This window comes from Eleginops maclovinus, chromosome 16, assembly GCF_036324505.1.
Source record: "Eleginops maclovinus isolate JMC-PN-2008 ecotype Puerto Natales chromosome 16, JC_Emac_rtc_rv5, whole genome shotgun sequence".
Taxonomy (NCBI): domain Eukaryota; kingdom Metazoa; phylum Chordata; class Actinopteri; order Perciformes; family Eleginopidae; genus Eleginops; species Eleginops maclovinus.
Window position 1 is genome coordinate 19,225,125 of NC_086364.1, and position 18,023 is coordinate 19,243,147.

At 42.4% G+C, this 18,023-nt stretch overlaps 1 protein-coding gene across 1 annotated transcript in view; it reads left to right on the forward strand.

Annotated features, from left to right (window-relative positions):
• The first annotated feature begins 4,996 nt into the window (after window positions 1-4,996).
• The window catches only part of cacng3b (calcium channel, voltage-dependent, gamma subunit 3b), a 23,108-nt gene continuing 10,081 nt past the window's right edge, over window positions 4,997-18,023 (forward strand). Inside the window, exons 1-3 of the mRNA XM_063904295.1 lie at window positions 4,997-5,182; window positions 5,316-5,643; window positions 5,785-6,510. Of these exons, the coding sequence (XP_063760365.1) occupies window positions 6,294-6,510 (217 nt within the window). The 5' untranslated portion in view covers window positions 4,997-5,182; window positions 5,316-5,643; window positions 5,785-6,293. The remainder of the gene's footprint in view (window positions 5,183-5,315; window positions 5,644-5,784; window positions 6,511-18,023) is intronic.

Sequence of the window (18,023 nt, forward strand, 5' to 3'; positions counted from 1 at the left end):
AAGAATCTCTTATTTATTTCATTCAGTGGATCTTAAAAAACGCTCAAGAGGGGAGCATGACGGAGGAGCTTATTGGATTTATTTCACACTATCTTTCTTTCTCGCGCACTTCCTCTCTCTTTTACCCTCTCTCGCTCATGCAGCCCTGCACACATTTTCATTAGGGCCAACGTATTAGACACACTTTCACACCATCAGACATGTGCCTTCACAATTAAGATACATCTCTTTCTCTGTGTCTTCCCTTCATTCACTCTCCACTTCCTCTCCTTCTTAATCAATCAATCCAACTGTCAGTCCTTCGCCAAATCAGTGTCCAACACACACACACATACAAACCCCCTTACACACGTTTTCATTATGTACGCACATTAGACACGCATTCACATAATCGCTGACCTTGTGTTGCACAAACACACATTTTAAATACAAGGATCTTTAGCTTTAAAAAAAATGTTTAAATGTAAACATTTTAGAATTTAAATCTGGTCAGAACATTTCTGCCAAATGAAGCAGTACACCTCTTTTTATTCACCCACTTTCAATTTGCACACTCTCTCATGGAGCATTTCCTGGGGCTGTTTCTGGGGACATCCAAGTCATAAATCTAAGTTTTGACATATTAGCATTACGCCAGAATCATGCCACATCACCATATGTCCTCTCTCCGCCCTGGAGTCTTTCCCATCTGGTAAAACACACAAATACACAAACATGAAAACAGATGCACAAACATACACACTCATACTCTGTAATATCTCTTAGATCCTTAGTCTTTATTGCATAAAAACACATGTGTATGAGTGTGTGATGTCCTCCTCTAACTCTGAGTGTATCCAACTCACACACTTTACAGCGTGCTTGTGTTGTCAGTCATCTTGCACTTCCTCCTCCTCGATCTTCCTCCAAACAGTTTGTCTTTCACTCTCTGATTTCTCTGTGGTTTTTCGTTTCCTCTGATTTCTTCCTCTTGTATTGCCTGCCCTCCTCCTCCCTCTCCTCCTCCTCCTCCTCCTCCTCCTTCTCTTCCTCTCAGTCTCTGAGCACTGGCCAGAGGCGTGAGAAGGTTCCAGCTCAGTGAGCAGAAACCCTGCAGTCCTCCTCCTCCTCCTCCTCTTCCTCCTCTCTTCAAGAACCACGGCGTCTACCTCTCTTCATCCTCCTGTTGTAAAGCCAATAACGGAGAGGAGATGAAAGTGAGAATGGAGAAAAGGCAGGACACGTGGGTGATTTAAAACTACAATTCCCACAATGCTTTTCTACTCAGGGGCCTGTGACCTCCTCACCCCGCTGCCTAGCAACACCAGGGTCATAAGTGAAATGGTAATCAGGCTTTTTATAGAAGTTAATACAGTATCTCTCAGCTGTCAGCGGTCTACACTGTGCTCGTTTTCAGAAAGACAGAATGGCAGACAGGAAATGACAAAAACATAAGAAGGAAAAAACTGCAAACATTTATTAAGTTGTTTATGTTACGTTCATGCAACTCTCTGGGACTATATCTCTGTGCATCGCATATTATTTTTGTGAATAGCACCGTCAAACTGTACACAATATTTGAACAATTTTGCACATTTTTGCCTGGAAACTGAAACGCACTGCTCTTTCATTTGAATTCAGATATATTGTACATATCTTACAGATGTTTTGTACATGTTTTTTTTTTTTACGGTATTTGCTTCTTGATTATGATTCTTGCATTATTACATTTTCCCTTATTTTGCCTGTAATGCACCACTGCACCAAAGCCATTTCCTTGTCCGTGACACTATGAGAGAGGAAACATTTACATTTAAAAACTTTAAATGCCTATTGCAATAAAAACGCAGACCATTTAAACACAAATTGGGATTGACTCCATTATTATTATTATTGATAACAACTAAAGGTAGGGATAAGATTGTGGCCTTGGTTGGATATTGATTTGTACTACTAGACCCAATGGACCTCATGCAAGAACATTTTTGTATTCTTATTTGAACTTTCTCTTACTTATTCTTCGTTTGTGTGGCTCGTACGAGGTTGCCACGTAAAATGTAACCAACTTTCTTAACCTCAGAGAAAAAGGCTCTGTAAGAAGAGCCATTTTATGTTTGGGTTCAAGCTGTCTCATCTGGGTGTTATTCACAGTGTTGGCCGTAGGGTGTCGCTGTCCTATTACCACAGGTATTAAGGTGTGTCGTGTCACATGATTGGGTGTGTTTGACCCCGGAAAAGCATATGGTTTTTGATCAGCGTAGCGCGAGTGTTGCAAGTACCACAGATTGTTTGTTCGGGGAATGAATGAATTATGCATTGATTTGGACTCTACGTTTATGATAAACAACAATAGACAATAAATGGATTGTCTCATGCTGTACGTAAAAAGCAGCCTACCGATTCTACATTGAAACAACATCACAAACGTATCCACACAGGGTAACGCGTCAGCCAGGTTAAACACCACAGGTGAACCGCAGGCACCACAGAGTGAAAACAACAACTTCAGAAGTTTAAAGATTAAAGTCTTGCTTTGGAGATCCATAAAGGTAAGTCTTGTCATTTTTAACAGCCTCAGAATTAAGAGGCCTGCTGAAGTCAAGGAAAGGGGGGAAATATAAGTAATGTATAGATAGATACTTTATTTATATTTAACAGCAGTATTGACGAGCATTACACGAGGCAAACATATTTAAAAGATACAATAAGGTACCAATATAATTCAAATTAAGAAAGGACACAGAATCTAAATAATACACATATATAAGTGTAATATTAATACGATTGCATGAAAGTAATGAATAATACCATCCAGTTAAGTTAAAAAAGGGAAGTTTGGATAGGAAAGGAATCCCACATGACTTCTAAACTACATCTAGACAAACAAATCAAAAGAAAATTGCAGAGTGTGGAAGTTCTCCTAAATCACTACAACAAATCTGTTCACACAACTAGTTCTAGCACGGGGTTCAATGTATTTACCGTACATTGTTTTCCAAAACTTACACCAAACAACCACCTCCACTTCAAATCCTCCCACAATCACTTTCTCCATTCCTCCCTTTTTCCTCCCTCCTTGCTCTGGCTTCCCTCCCTCCCTCCTGTCTCTCACCAGAGGTGAAACGCTGTTCTTCTCTTCCTGAAGTCATTTCTATGTTAATGAGTCTCCCTGTGAGATAACGCAGGCAGCAAGGGCTTCGGACACACACACATACACACAAAAACACACACACAAACACACACGCACACACACACACACACACACAAACTGACAGAGCAAGTGAGAAGGATGATAGGACCTGTCACTGCTCTCTCTTTTGATCAGTTCATGCAATTATTTAACTATTAACTGTAATCCTTCTTCTTCCCTCTCACTCGTCACTTTTCTGTCTCCTTCTCTGTGTTTGTTTTTGATCGCTTTAATTCTTCTGTTTTCTATTCTGTTTATTTCTGTTGTGTGTCCACAACCACACACTGCAGCTTTACAACTGTCAGTCAGTTCATCACTCACTTTACCTCAGTCATTTACATCCTGATAGCCAGTCAGTAAATCCAGCAGTATCTCAGTTAAGGCATCAACATAGAGCGAATCCTACAGTGCTGTAGTTACTGCAAATACCAACACTTAACCCAATAACTTGACAGGCGTGTACAGGAAAACAGACAGAAAGAAACGTCTGTTTTATGTATTTTCACACTGGGTATTACAGAGCCACACACTCATTTATTGTCATTGATTAATGAACACGGATCTGAATGCTGTGAGAGAAAGAAAGAAAGAGTAACCAGTAAATAGACATATCAAAACTAACAACTAGAGAAGAGGCTCCATGCATTTATTCATCCCTGCAGTGCTGTCATCCTATCATTTGTATTTGTCTCCAGTGACGAAGACAGGCTTTTATTCATTGCTGTTTAAACAGCAATACAATGAGCTTTTAAACAGTCAGATCTGTTCAGCCGCCTGCAGCACACACACACACACACACACACACACACACACACACTCTCTCTCTCTCTCTCTCTCTCTCTCTCTCTCTCTCTCTCTCTCTCTCTCTCTCTCTCTCTCTCTCTCTCTCTCTCTCTCTCACTTTTTCTCTTTCTCTCAAAAAGACACTTACACATGTTCATAATTGCACACATTTGCACACTACAGAGTCACGTGAACAGAGACATAAACAGGCACACGCTTTCAAGTACATGCATACACACTAGTGCATCCCCGTGCTCACATGCGCGCACTCCCTGGAGTGTTAAGTGAACTGTGAAGCTCAGACCGCCTTGTGTGGAAGCCTCGCTGGAGTGGAATCATTAAAAACGGTCCGTGGCTCTTTAAGTGGCGTCTCTGCCTCTCTCCCGGGCGCGATTCTTCATGCATCGCTTGCCAATCTCTCTTTCTCTCTCCCCCCCTCTCTCTGTCTTTCTCTCTTTTCTAACTAATCAGTGCGGTGCAGGGGCTGCTGGCGCCGCGCAGGCGGACGACAGAGGAAAACAGAGGGGAGAAATACGCTGCTCTTCGATTCAGAACCAAGGACAGCGGCACAGCGAACATTCAGCACCGCAGACAGCTCCCTAGACGCGGCAGAAGCGTCCTGCAGCGGTAGAGGCGCGGCACAGCGCTGTCTTTAAAAAAAAAACTAAGACTTAATGCAGCATTTAGGATATTAGAAGTGGGTGGTTTGTGAACAAATGTGCTGAACATTAATGTTGTTATAACACGTTTCCCTAGATAAATCTAATATCCACTTTCAGAAACGATGTACTCTGATAAGGGATTCTTAAGATGTGTCTCTGATGATAAAAAGTACGCCCCTTTTCACTGAAACTCTACATATGCTCTCCTCTGTGGACTGGAGCCCCCCATGCTTTATACTGATGGTGTTGCGGCGGTGGGCGGGACATGCAGCAGTGACTGCACATGATTGGCTCCAGAGGGTAGCTGTCACGCAAGGGGCCAATCAGAGCCAAGCGGTGCGGCCTCAGGCGGAGTTTGAGGAGACGCGCGGTTAGTTTTAGTTTGTGTTGGTTGGACCGAGAGGAGGAGGAGGAGGAAGACGAAGAGGAGGACGAGGAGGAGGAGGAGGCGACGGCTGTCATTTTTTTCCATTTGTACCAACGGGCACGTTTCTCGGGAGCAAAACCAGGCGGGTGTAACTGTCCTACAGGCTCCATCAGCAGGCGGCTTATCTGACCGTTCGTCCAGGTATTGATTCAACTTCGGCGGCGAGAGAGAGAGAGAACACGTCCGTTTTCGAGGAGAAATGTGATTAATGCCGTCTAGGTTTCATTTTTGGTGCCTATGTTAAATACCCGTATTGCGTGTCTCTCCACTGCAGATAATGAATGGGAGGGAAAACACTGAATTTATATTAGCGTCTGCGTGTTTGGACGAGCTCCTGTAAGCCTATTACTGTGGACATCGAGGAAGAAGAAGCAGAAAAAACATGTCAGTGAGTCAACAGCTGGAGAGGAAAACACACGACGGATCTCGGTCAACGTCTGCGCTCTCTTCATAGCTGACGTATGGGCTTTATTCATCGGTCCATTCATTCAGTAATTCAGCAGGAAACGGAGAGAATAACCACTGTACCGCCTTGTATTTTGGCGCTGCTGCAACAGAGATTGTCGAAGGAGGACATCCTTCGCCGGTCAACACATCCAGCGGTGAGTGAGTGAGGGGCGAGCCGCCTCAGCAGTGATGTTTTAGTATAGAAACACATCAGAAACCCTCCCCCCTTTGACTTGTGCGGTTACATCAGTCAATAAAAAACAAACTAACCCCCCTTTTTGTTGTTGTTTTTAAAGATGGAGTCCCCCCACGCAGAGCTGTGCTGTTAATAGGGGAGCTGGTTTAGGAAAGGCAAAAGTTAAGAACAGAGGAGAGGAGAAGAAGAAGAAGAAGATATCTCGGGTTACTGGTGGATAACGCGTATTTCACGCACGGAAGGAGAGGCAGAATGTGGTATCGCTGTTTCCCTCCACTCTGACTGAGTGAGGCCAGTGTCGGTAGACGGGGACAACCGGTGGTCGCTAAACCTCCGGTGTGTGTGTTTGTATGTGTGTGAGGGTGGTGGATGGTAAAACCGGTTTTTGATGCGCGAGAAAGTGACGTGCCGCCCTCCCACCTTCCCAAGTCAACACACCAGGCAGCACCATAAATCCTTTTAATTCACATATGTTTATTTTATCTTCCAAAATGACTGTCTGTTGAACCCCCTCACTCAGACTCTCCAAATCTCGCGGGATATTAAGGAAATAATAAGGGGGGAAAAGAGAGGAAGACATTTAGATTAAGACAAACAGGAACCGCCTATATGAAGATGCTGATGTGTGACCGCGGCGTCCAGATGCTCGTGACGACGGTGGGCGCGTTCGCCGCCTTCAGCCTCATGACTATCGCCGTCGGTACCGACTACTGGCTGTACTCGCGCGGGGTCTGCCGCACGAAGAGCAACAACGACAACGACACAAGCCGCAAGAACGAGGAGGTGATGACGCACTCCGGCCTCTGGCGAACCTGCTGTCTGGAAGGTACGTGATCAGTCTGACTGCTCTGTGTGTGTGTGTGTGTGTGTGTGTGTGTGTGTGTGTGTGTGTGTGTGTGTGTGTGTGTGTGTGTGTGTGTGTGTGTGTGTGTGTGTGTGTGTGTGTGTGTGTGTGTGTGTGTGTGTGTGTGTGTGTGTGTGTGTGTGTCCCTCTGTCCCTCTGTCCCTCTGTTTTTGTCTTTTCCTATGTGTGTTTGCATTTGTGTGTTACAATTTTCTGCCCCTGCATGCATCTCCACACATAAATCCTCTCTCCTACTGGAGGAACTGTGTGTGTGTGTGTGTGTGTGTGTGTGTGTGTGTGTGTGTGTGTGTGTGTGTGTGTGTGTGTGTGTGTGTGTGTGTGTGTGTGTGTGTGTGTGTGTGTGTGTGTGTGTGTGTGTGTGTGTGTGTGTGTGTGTGTGTGTGTGGGTGGGTGGGTGGGTGGGTGGGTGGGTGGGTGCACATTTACCCCTCTTTCTCTCTCTCTCTTTTTGTGTACCTATATGTCCCTCACTGTCTTTTCCTATGTGTGTGTTATATTTTCTCTGTCCCTGCATCTTCACACACACACAAAAATCCTGTCTCCCCTCTGTGTGTGTGTGTGTGTTTGTTGCGTGACAGCATCCCATAATCTCCCAGTTCTGAAGAAGCTGTCTTTTCCCCGAGTTCACCCACACATCCTTTCCTCCGCAACATGATAAAACACAATACCATATTTATTGATCTGCGCTTGTTGCCATCACACTGCATAGCTGAAGGTACATAAAGCGCCAACAGGGACAAACAGCTGGCAGTGTTATTAGCCGGTCAGCTGCTGCACCACCAACAAGTCCCTGCACACTGTTGCCGGGAATCTTGCACACAGTGTTCTTACGAATTTGTCCTTTCGAAGCCATCTTGTTGTCTTGTTGCGAGAAAACACAAAATACAGATTTAGGCAGCGCGGCGTTGCACAGGTTGGCGCTTATAGGGTCTGCCAATTATAGAGTTGACAGACCTGTCGAACACACCCACCATACACACTGATTGAAGTCGTAAATCTCATCAAAAGAATCCGAGGAAAGGCTGAGCAACAGGCACAGCGACCATTTAGAATAGTGAGCATAATGTGCTGTGGGAAGCGGGAGATCCATTTGTATTTTGGAGAGAAGTTAAGGTAATTTTCATTGATTTTTGACAGTGTGGTTTCTGTTTGGAGATGGATTTTATTTGGCATTATAAGGCATAACAGTTCCCCATTCATCACACAGATGTCATGGGTGTTGCTTGCTTCTGTTGCATCATTGCAATTTGAGTCCGACCGTCAGCTCTAATGGCAGATCTAGACCAATTTCAATGGGAGGGCTGTGCTGGGGCCCGTTATTTTATAACAGGGGCACATTAAATACGGAACAAAAGAGAAAAAGATCAAGATTTTAACATTTGGGTACACTTTGGAGGGGGACCACATGACAAAGCTCAGGCAGAGGCCCCTGTTGACCCCCCCTAAAACCGCCATGGGCAATTCCTTTAATCAGAAGTAGTCTAACACCTTTGCAGCTTCAACGTTAGTGGCAACTTCATGGTTATTGCTGCCAATCAGAATTAAATTAGTGTCATTTCCACAGTGAGTTCAGTATAACCTCTACCGTTTGAATTTCCACATCGCCTCTGGCACTTCTTGTTCGGTTTATGTCCTGATTTTGCGTCGTTTAATCCTATAAGTAAGATCATAAAACCCCCAAAACTACCCTGATAAATCACACATTTTCCAGCCACTCCAGTTCCAGTTGGCTTTCCTCTTGTCAGTAGCTGCATGTTCCTTGACTACAGTATTGAGTTGGCTCTTTGGTTCATGGAGCCATCTGATTTCCAATTCTCAAGGCTTGTGGCTATCCGGTGATCTTAATAATCGAAACCTAAACCTAGACGAAGACAAGGGTAGACGAGGCAGAGATAATTGTAGCAGATAGACAAATAAGACATGATAGATTAGATCAATTTAAAGAGGTAAAGTGGCCCTTTTCATTCCGGTTTCCTTTAATTGGTATGCAGTTAGAGCATACTTTATTACAGCATGTTTATGAGTCTCTAAGCTTGGACAAAGTCAATGAACAAGCTCATCTTGTGAGAATACAGAGTGCCCACACTATTAGGAGGAGGAAAATGAACGTGTTGTTGGGGCATCTTAGTGGTGCATCACTATGGTAAGGAGTTTGAGGGTTACAACATTGATGTGTGTGTCTGTGTGTATATCTATAATCTACAGTATATACATCCTGTGATCCCATTAAGCATGGGAAAAGATCGCAAAAATAGTTTTGTTATGTGCATAAATTAACTAAGTAATGACAAGTGTACCTAATTTCTTCCGGGAAAAAGGATGGTTCCTGCCAGTTATGATGAAACAAAACGTGGTCCTCAATGCAAATAACAACCAGTATGCATGTATGTGTGTGAGAGTATTATAGATTTGAGACTGTGCCTTGACCTTGGCTGTGTGTAGTCCTCTGTCCATCTTTCCACCTCTTCTGTTGCTTTCCCTGTTGAAGTACAGATGCTATAATACCATTTAAAAGTGTCTATTTTCCATAAAAGAGAGTTAATTTGCAGGTATCAAAGAGTTTAATGCAAACCTACAAAACATTTTTGAAATCGGGTCAACAAAAATCGTATGTATTGACTCCTGGCCAATATACGTATGAACTCTAAGATGTGATATGGCTTGGTAACATTTCCATCTTTCACTTCTTCTGCTCCTACTTTTACTAAATGTGTTGCTTTTGCAACTCGTACTTTGCTAGGTTGTTGTTATTCATACCATTTTAGTGGCTGCTGACGCTGTAACTGTAAGGACACCATCCCAGGCAACCAGAATGCTAAAATAAATCATTTGGATTTGTTTCCAAGATAAGGAAATTATTTGGATGTGTTTCAGTGCATTTATGTACAGTTTGTTCCTAGGGGTGTCATTTACTTTACTATTATACTTTAGAGCTGCAAAGATAAAGAACCCATTCGAAAGAAATTGCTGTATTTAGCCTATCAAATATGTAGATTTCCTGCTTTTATTTGTTGTTTTATACTATATTTAATACAATATCTTTGGGGTTTTGACTGACAACACAAGACGTTTATAGGCAGCACCTAGAATGGACAGTTTTCACTATTTTACGACATTTTAGAGACCAAAAAAGTAACTGATCAATCTGAGAAATAGTTTGCAGATATATCGATAATGAAAATAATTGATATTTGCAGCCATACTCTAAGAGAGCTATTTGAAGTTGTGTTTCCTCCTGTTCCTATTCTATTTGCTAAGCTAGTTTAAACAGGTTTTGGCATGTCTTGGGGAAGGGGATATCAATCCTTGCATCCAGCTCCTTTAAGACAACAATTATCAGGGTACTTCTTTAAAGACTGTCTCTTAGTGTCCTATCGCCTGTGTAAGGTCAGAGTAAATTGGAAATGTCGCTGTAGATGCTTCATTTTGACTTAACACATAATTAGCTGAAAATTATTTGACTTTCATCCTGCATAAGGACAAGTAAACTTTTCAATTACCATGAAAAATATGCATTGCCTCAAGAGGAGGCAGGCATGTGCATCCATTGTGCCTGTGTGTGTGTATGTGTGTGTGTGTGTGTGTGTGTGTGTGTGTGTGTGTGTGTGTGTGTGTGTGTGTGTGTGTGTGTGTGTGTGTGTGTGTGTGTGTGTGTGTGTGTGTGTGTGTGTGTGTGTGTGTGTGTGTGTGTGTGTGTGTGTGTGTGTGTGTGTGTGTGTGTGTGTGTGTGTGTGTGTGTGTGTGTGTGTGTGTGTGTGTGTGTGTGTGTGTGTGTGTGTGTGTGTGTGTGTGTGTGTGTGTGTGTGTGTGTGTGTGTGTGTGTGTGTGTGTGTGTGTGTGTGTGTGTGAGTGAGATGCAGCCAGTCATAGCCATCTCATTCTGGGGGGCAGAGAAGGCTATTACAGGGCCAGATGGCGCAGGTATAAGGCTTTATTGAACACACACCCACACATACACACACTCTTGTAATTGAATGAATGAATAGACAAATTCTCTGATATTCCCGAGCCACATAACAAGCACAGCTGTGGGAGCAGTACGGCGAGTTAACACAATGTCATGCCAATGTCAGTGCATGCACACACGCACAGGCTCACATGCAACCGTCACGCAAACATGAAGATGCGAACACACTCGTTCATGCGCACACACACACATTCACTCAATAACACAATTTTAAGTGAATATGTTCTCTTGTCTCTTTTCTCATTCTGCCCGTCTTCGCTCATTCCGGGTCCCTGGTTGTCACGGTTTTATAATTTATAAATGCCTCATAAAATGACAGGAAATGGATGTCTCTGACTCGTGTACATGTGGCTTGTAGTCCGCCTGACATCAGAGAGTGAGTGAACGAGAGATGGAGGGGGGTAGAAAAACATCATGTATGCAGTGTTCTTACAGTACATGTATGGAGCAGTCATGCATATGAACTGTGCAGCATAAAGGATGCGGCACATTTTACAGCGACACAGTTTCTCTTACAGACAATATGGTGCAAAAAGGAAGAAAGCCTTTAGAATCATCTTATATAATCAGAGAAAATTGCACCCGACATCATTCATGCATGAGCTAAAGGTGACTTAGGAATAGTATGAGTGTTTTCTGTATAGAGATCGGGCTTATGGTTAATCTAACTTATATTTACACCCTGAAATGTGATCTGTATCAGGATATTAATCAGAGGATGAAGGAAGTTTAGCTTGTGTGAATGCAATTCAATATTATTAAATGAACCCTATTGAGCTTTTGGGGGGTTTCCCTCTCCTGTAGTGTATTGTATAGATTTAGTGCATGTAAATGGTCTGCAAAGGCTAAAATCTCCAGAGGGAGTTTCTCCTCTACATGCTCCCTCCCCCACCTGAAAATCCTCCTCTGAGATTCTTTGCTTACTTCCGGAAAATAGTGACATCACTTTGTAACAATCGCGCTCGTATTGGCTAGCACAGCAACACATTATACATGAAAGGCCGGCCAGCTAACCAATCAGAGCAGACTGGGCTCTGGTTTCAAACAGAGGGTGAAACAGGTGCTGCAGCTCAGACTTATGGGAAGAATAAATACCTTTTTGAACATTAAAGCATGGAGACATGTCACAGTGGAGGCACAAAATACACATGTTTGAAATATGCCTTACCTGCCTAATTAAATTGAGATCAGTGACAATTTAATGCAACGCAACTGCATAATTTTTGATGCCAAGGATGCAAAACAAAGCATTCACAAGCTCTCTTGGCTTAAATGCTCTCTGTGCCTTTCCACGAGAAGGGATCATAATATGCACAAACTTCAAATGATATAAAGCATTCTCACAGTATAAATAATGAATCATATCGTATTCTTTTCTGAATGTTTCTTTAATGCAAAGCCTATCTATGCACAGAGCCTCATACCTGCAATTCACAGAGGTTTTCTTTCCAGTCTGTGCGGTCGGGTTGGAATTTCTTTCATGCAGGGAATGTGTTATTGTGTGGGTGCAGGTGTGCAGATCCCACTGTGATAAATGAGCATGAGAAGGCCAGGAAATGAGGAGCGAAGGAAGGGGGAAGGTAGAGCATGAATGAAGAGAGAGCAGAATGTGCATGAATGAAGCAAGGGAGAGGGGTGCTAGGTTGGGAATGATGGATGAGCTGTGCATGGCCTCTGTTTCAGGTGAATCTCCGGGGAGTGTTTGACCACGGCGGGGATCTAAATGATCACCTGGTAATAGAGAGGAGGAAGTGGGTTTTAAACAGGCACAGAGAACAAAAATGATCACCCAGGTGGCTGCGGGGAGGAAGGAGAGAAGGAAGAAAAAAGGGAGGCGGAGGAAGGAATTATGGACGGAAATGGAGAGCAAAGGGAGGGGGAAAAGGGATATTTGTAAGAGGATGGGAATAAGAGGGGGAGAAGGATAAAGACACTGTAAGGCCAAAAATACGGAAAAACGTTCACACAAACCTTTGCATGCTTTTGGTCAGAGTTGGAAATATTAGTCAGATCTTTCACTTAAGTACAATTATTAATACCACAATGTCGAAGTACTTTGTTGCAAGAGAAAGCACAAATGTACTACCCTCAAAATACACTTGAAATACCAAAACTAAAAGTAATTATTATGTAGAAAGTTTAAACTATTGTGGACAACTTTAATTAGGGCTAGGTGAAAGGGAGGAAATCAACAAATCTCAATACTTTCAATTCAAAACATCGATATCCATATTGCGACAATATTGTATGGTTGATAATAAAGTAGTGGCTTTTACAAATAATGTAAAATAATGAAACATTTTTAGATAAAATCATCCGTTCTGTTGATGTAATGACCAAATGGTTAAAAGCTGAAAAACAAGAGCAGCTTGAATCATCTGCTGAGTTCAGAAAATGACGTCCCTTTACATCAATAACAGGAAGGATACTTTGCAATATTAAGAAAATCAAACACCATATAGATGTAATTGCAACAGCCCTAAGTGTAACAGGGGCAACCCAGTGTGGCTGAAGGAAATAAGCGTGTATACAAGTGAAAAGAGAAGGGGATGAAGGGGAGATTGGAAAGGAAGGAGTACATGTTTTGGTAATGAGAGCAGAGAAAATGAGGAAGATGTTTTTGGAGAGAGAGAAAGAGGGGTGTCTGAGGGAGAGCAGAGTGAGAAAAGGGGGGGAAAAGAAGAGAGAGGGAAAGAGGAGAGGTGTGCAACCAAGCAGAACCTGTCCCATTCTCTTTCATCAGCCATCACCGTGGAAACTAGCCTCTTCTTCTCCCTCTCCCCTTTTCTTTCCCTCTCCCCCATCTTCTCTCTCTTTCGCCTGGAAAGAGGTAATCAGAGAGCAAGAGAGAGGGAGGGAGGGAGGAAGAGGCACAGTCACCCACACCGAGCTGTCAGAGGCGCTCTGAGGAAACAAGCAGTCCAATTTGCCCTGCTTTTCAACTTCCTTTCCTCTCCCTCCTCTTCTTCTCTGTTTTGTAGTTGACAAAACGCTTTTATATTCTGCATGTGTTAGTGTGTGCCTGTGTCTGCAGATAGGCCGCTCATATGCAGCTTTAGGACTGTACACATCGTCTGATTAGGGACAGCTCCCCTAGGAACGAGGCTGCTCTCTCCACAATAACTTCAGCATGTGTTGCAATGCCTAAAACGACAATGTTCACGCATTAGGTTACATTAGAAATCAACCCTATTGTCATTGCGCATAGTACAACAACATGCAGTTTGCAGATGTGCAAGAGCAGAGGATGATGCAGTACACTCACATGTATGGGTTGTTGCATATGCGATGAGAGGATAAGTGTTTTACTGACACTGACCAACCGTAAACCGGGAAGCGCTTGTATGGATGAGGTGGAGATGGGTAGCTGAGCTTATAAAGAGTGAGTTGGTAACAAGGGACTATATGCAAAACTAAAATGTTGAATATTACCTGATAAAATTCACCACGTTAGCATGCTGAAGTTAGCATTTAGCTCAAAACAGTTTTTAAAGCCAATTTCTAACAGAGTCTCCCAGCTCTTTAAAACATGACATCAGACAATGGACCTGTTGCTTGGAAACCATATGGTGTGTTTTAACTGCAGTTACTTTCTAAAATGAGTTTATTTTACTGTGATTTAGTTGTGATTGCCTTCGTTGTTACTGTAAGGTTATGCTCCTGCTACACCGTCAGGTCATTGTGGTGGTTCTTAAACTTTTACTGACATACTGAAAACATGTCTGCCTTTCACATAGACTGAATAAAGTTAAGCAACAATATACAATCTGTATAGCTACATGTAGTAGCAAAGGAAGATACTCAGGTCCATTAAAGGTACTATAGATTGGAAAACTGTATTTACCTTGGCACAGTTGAATAAGGAGAGTTCAGTACATTGAACTGACACACCGTGAACCTCAAACACCATTGTTTCCTCCTTCAGGTACAAATCATGAATATGCATATCACAGCGGTAAAACGGGCGAATTACAACAATCCCTGTGTGTGACGTCACACACGGTAGTCCAGCCCCAACATGTGCATACACCAGCTGCTGGAAACACTAACGCTAACACTGACCACTCCGTAACGTTGCTCTCCAATCTCCGACCAACTGGCTGTTCTTCAGATTCATCGGTTTCCTCCTCCGATAAAGGCTCAACCATGTAGGGTTGGATGCCAATAGCCTCCATGGTTCATCTCTCACAGTTTCACAAACTTCACTCACTTCTGTGGGCTCTGAGGCAGCCATGGATTGCTCCTTGTAAACCAGCCAATCAGAGCAGAGCTCGTCATAATGATTTGAATGAGCCCCAAATAAGGCAATTCAGCTTGTTTCATTCTAGGACCAAATCATAAAGAAACCAGATAGGTGCTTTCTATGGCACCTATAAAGCAGCATTTTATAGAACATTGAGTAGATTAGTTTTTTTGCAGATATTGCCGATGATTTGCTCTGTGTTTGTGTGTGTGTGCCTTTTTATGGGAGTAATACTATCTGCAGAGTGACAAAAAGAGAGTTAAATCATAGACAAACTGCGGCCACCTCATGTCTCTTTTTTAACCTTGGTTTGAGGCTTTCTTTAAGTGGAAAATATTTTCATTGTTGACTCAGCAAACAGCAGTAGTTGCACATCCTTTCACAAGTAGAACTAGACTCAAACAGCAGGCCAATATTAGTTTTATTTGAAATCCTACATAGTGATGTTGATGTTCCTAATGTATCTATACATCGTTGGAGTCAATCTGAATTGATTTTAATTGATCTAATGTAAGTTGTTGATAAGATGCAGAAACAGTGCTTATACGTATATGTGAATAGTTTTAGATACAGTTAAGGGCTGCAAAATTATCGTCGATGTGGATACTTTAAATAAGACCTTATAGTATTTTTTTATGACAATTTTCCCCACCAACAAAGTTCAATATAATAATTGGAAGAAACTGTGCAAAATGACCCAACTCAACTTCCCTCTGGTCCCTTTGCAACCCTCCACATTCAGTTCAAGGTTAAATGAGATGTTTAAACATACAAAAGAGAGAAAGCAGAGTGCAAGCTGGCCAGGGAAGGATAGAAATGGAGGACAGTGAAAAAAAAAACGGCTTGGAGGTGCAAAAACACAAAGTAAAATGTGTGGTAAAGCTAAATAATAAAAGTGTGTCTGTAGTCATGTTACTCTTGAGAACAGCCAGCCGTTTGTCTTGAGTCGGTGAAATGGAAAGTGCTTCTGCTCCACCTCTCATGTCATAGCACTTGCTGTACTACTCTTTTTTAAACATAACAATCAAGTATGTGTGTTTTTGTGAACCCGTCTCAAAAGCTGGAAACAGGAGCTGTTTTATTAATGATCCATGGCTGTTTGGCACTCAAACTAAGGTTTTGCACTACCGAGATATTCTGCAAAGTCTATATTCAATCATAGCAAGGCCTGTTTGGTATACAGCTGCGATTATTAACATTTCTATTTATAGTACTTTCCTTCTAAATATGCTTAGAACTTACTAAGAAAAGATAGCACACGTGAGGGAGTGTGCATGTGCATGCTCATATGAAGATGTGTTTATACATAAGTGTCAGCAGCAGTGTACTGGGTCCAGTCGGAGAAATATAATCACATGAGTCACTGACACACACACACACACACACACACACACACACACAGGCAGGCAGGCAATCTTGCACATACTGGATTCCCATCCCCATTTGTGGTGTCCCATAATGCCTTGCTGCGGCTGTGGTCGCAGCTGCCCTCAGGCCCAATGACCTTTGTGAAGCAAATGTCTCCTGATAGATGCTCCTACTGTGTGTGTGTGTGTGTGTGTGTGTGTGTGTGTGTGTGTGTGTGTGTGTGTGTGTGTGTGTGTGTGTGTGTGTGTGTGTGTGTGTGTGTGTGTGTGTGTGTGTGTGTGTGTGTGTGTGTGTGTGTGTGTGAGTGAAATTAATTTGTTTTTTGTTTTTTTGTTGTTGGTGTGTGTGTATGTTGTTTTGTGTGTTGGTATTTATCACTTTTTATGGACGTCACGTTCTGGACACGCACTTACGTCATGGGGACCTCTGACAGTTTGGGGACAAAAAATCAGGTCTGCATTATAGAAAACTGATGCTCACTTGTTGGGGTGTGTGTGTGTGATGTTGTTGGTGTGTGTGTGTAATGTCATGGTGACCTCTGACGGTTGGGTGGGAACAAAAACATCAGGTCCGCAAAATGGAAAACCATTATGTGTGTTTGCAGTGGTTTTTCATTAGTTTGTTGTCAATTAATACAAATTGTGCACGGCCCCATAGCTGTGGAAGGTAATTATTCTCCGGTTTTCACTCCATATTTTCCCCAGGGAGAGGAAATTGTAACGACTCCCTGGCAGTGATAAATATAATGTAATTTAATTCATATTCTTGTTATATATGTGTAATGCTAGTCTTTTTTAGAATCAAACTTACGGTTATGATAGAGATCAATAGCAATCCAGACGAACTGTAATAAAGTGAAGTATTTAGTAGTGTGAACGGAGAGAGAGTGAGTAAAATTCCAAGATTCAAAAGACTCTTAAAGCCATGAAATGTGATTGAAAAATAATTGTGTATTGATTTTTTTGCATATTCTCCTATTTAATCCGAATGAGACTAACCTGCGTGGATCTGTTTCATCATGCTTGTTAGTCTGTTCTTTATCTCTCCAATGAGATCATGGAGAGGAAATTTGTGCAGTGCTTTTAACTAGGCAGTATGTTGTTATTACGGAAAATGCGTTAAGCCCTTATATTTTAATGGTGCTTTACTTTTACCATCCACTTGAGTGCCTCGCGGTAGATTTTACTGTATAAGCCACATCCTCCACGTTTAAAATGTCTCATAATGTGTTGTGATGCAGATAAGCTATTTGAGATTTGTTCTGTATTAAGTGGGGATTATTCATCACCCGATTTAATAATGTTTTTATTGTTTTCAGTCGTGGCTTTTGCGCAGTGAATGAAATACCAACATCAGTAAATTAATATATTTCCTGAGAGGTTCTAGGTTATCTTCCTTTATTTTCCTTCTCCTGTCTCCACTCGACGAGTTCTCCTGAGCCAAAAAAGCTTATTCAAATGAGGCATTGCAACCTGGGAAGCTAATATTATCGACTTTGAGGTTTACAGCATAATCAATCTGAATTAACATTTGTTCACACAATACGCTGTCTGGGAGAGAGGGAGAAAGAGGGAGGTCAGAAGAAGGTTGTGATAAGATTGAGACCGAGGAATGGAGTTACATTTACAGTCTGCTTTAGTGCTGGGTTTGTTGACAGCTTTTTAAATCAGAAAACTGCATTTATACCGTTTATGCAAGCTGATGCTCACGTGTGTGTGTGTGTGTGTGTGTGTGTGTGTGTGTGTGTGTGTGTGTGTGTGTGTGTGTATGTGTGTGTGTGTGTGTGTGTGTGTGTGTGTGTGTGTGTGTGTGTGTGTGTGTGTGTGTGTGTGTGTGTGTGTGTGTGTGTGTGTGTGTGTGTGTGTGTGTGTGTGTGCGCTGGTTTTGACTTGACTT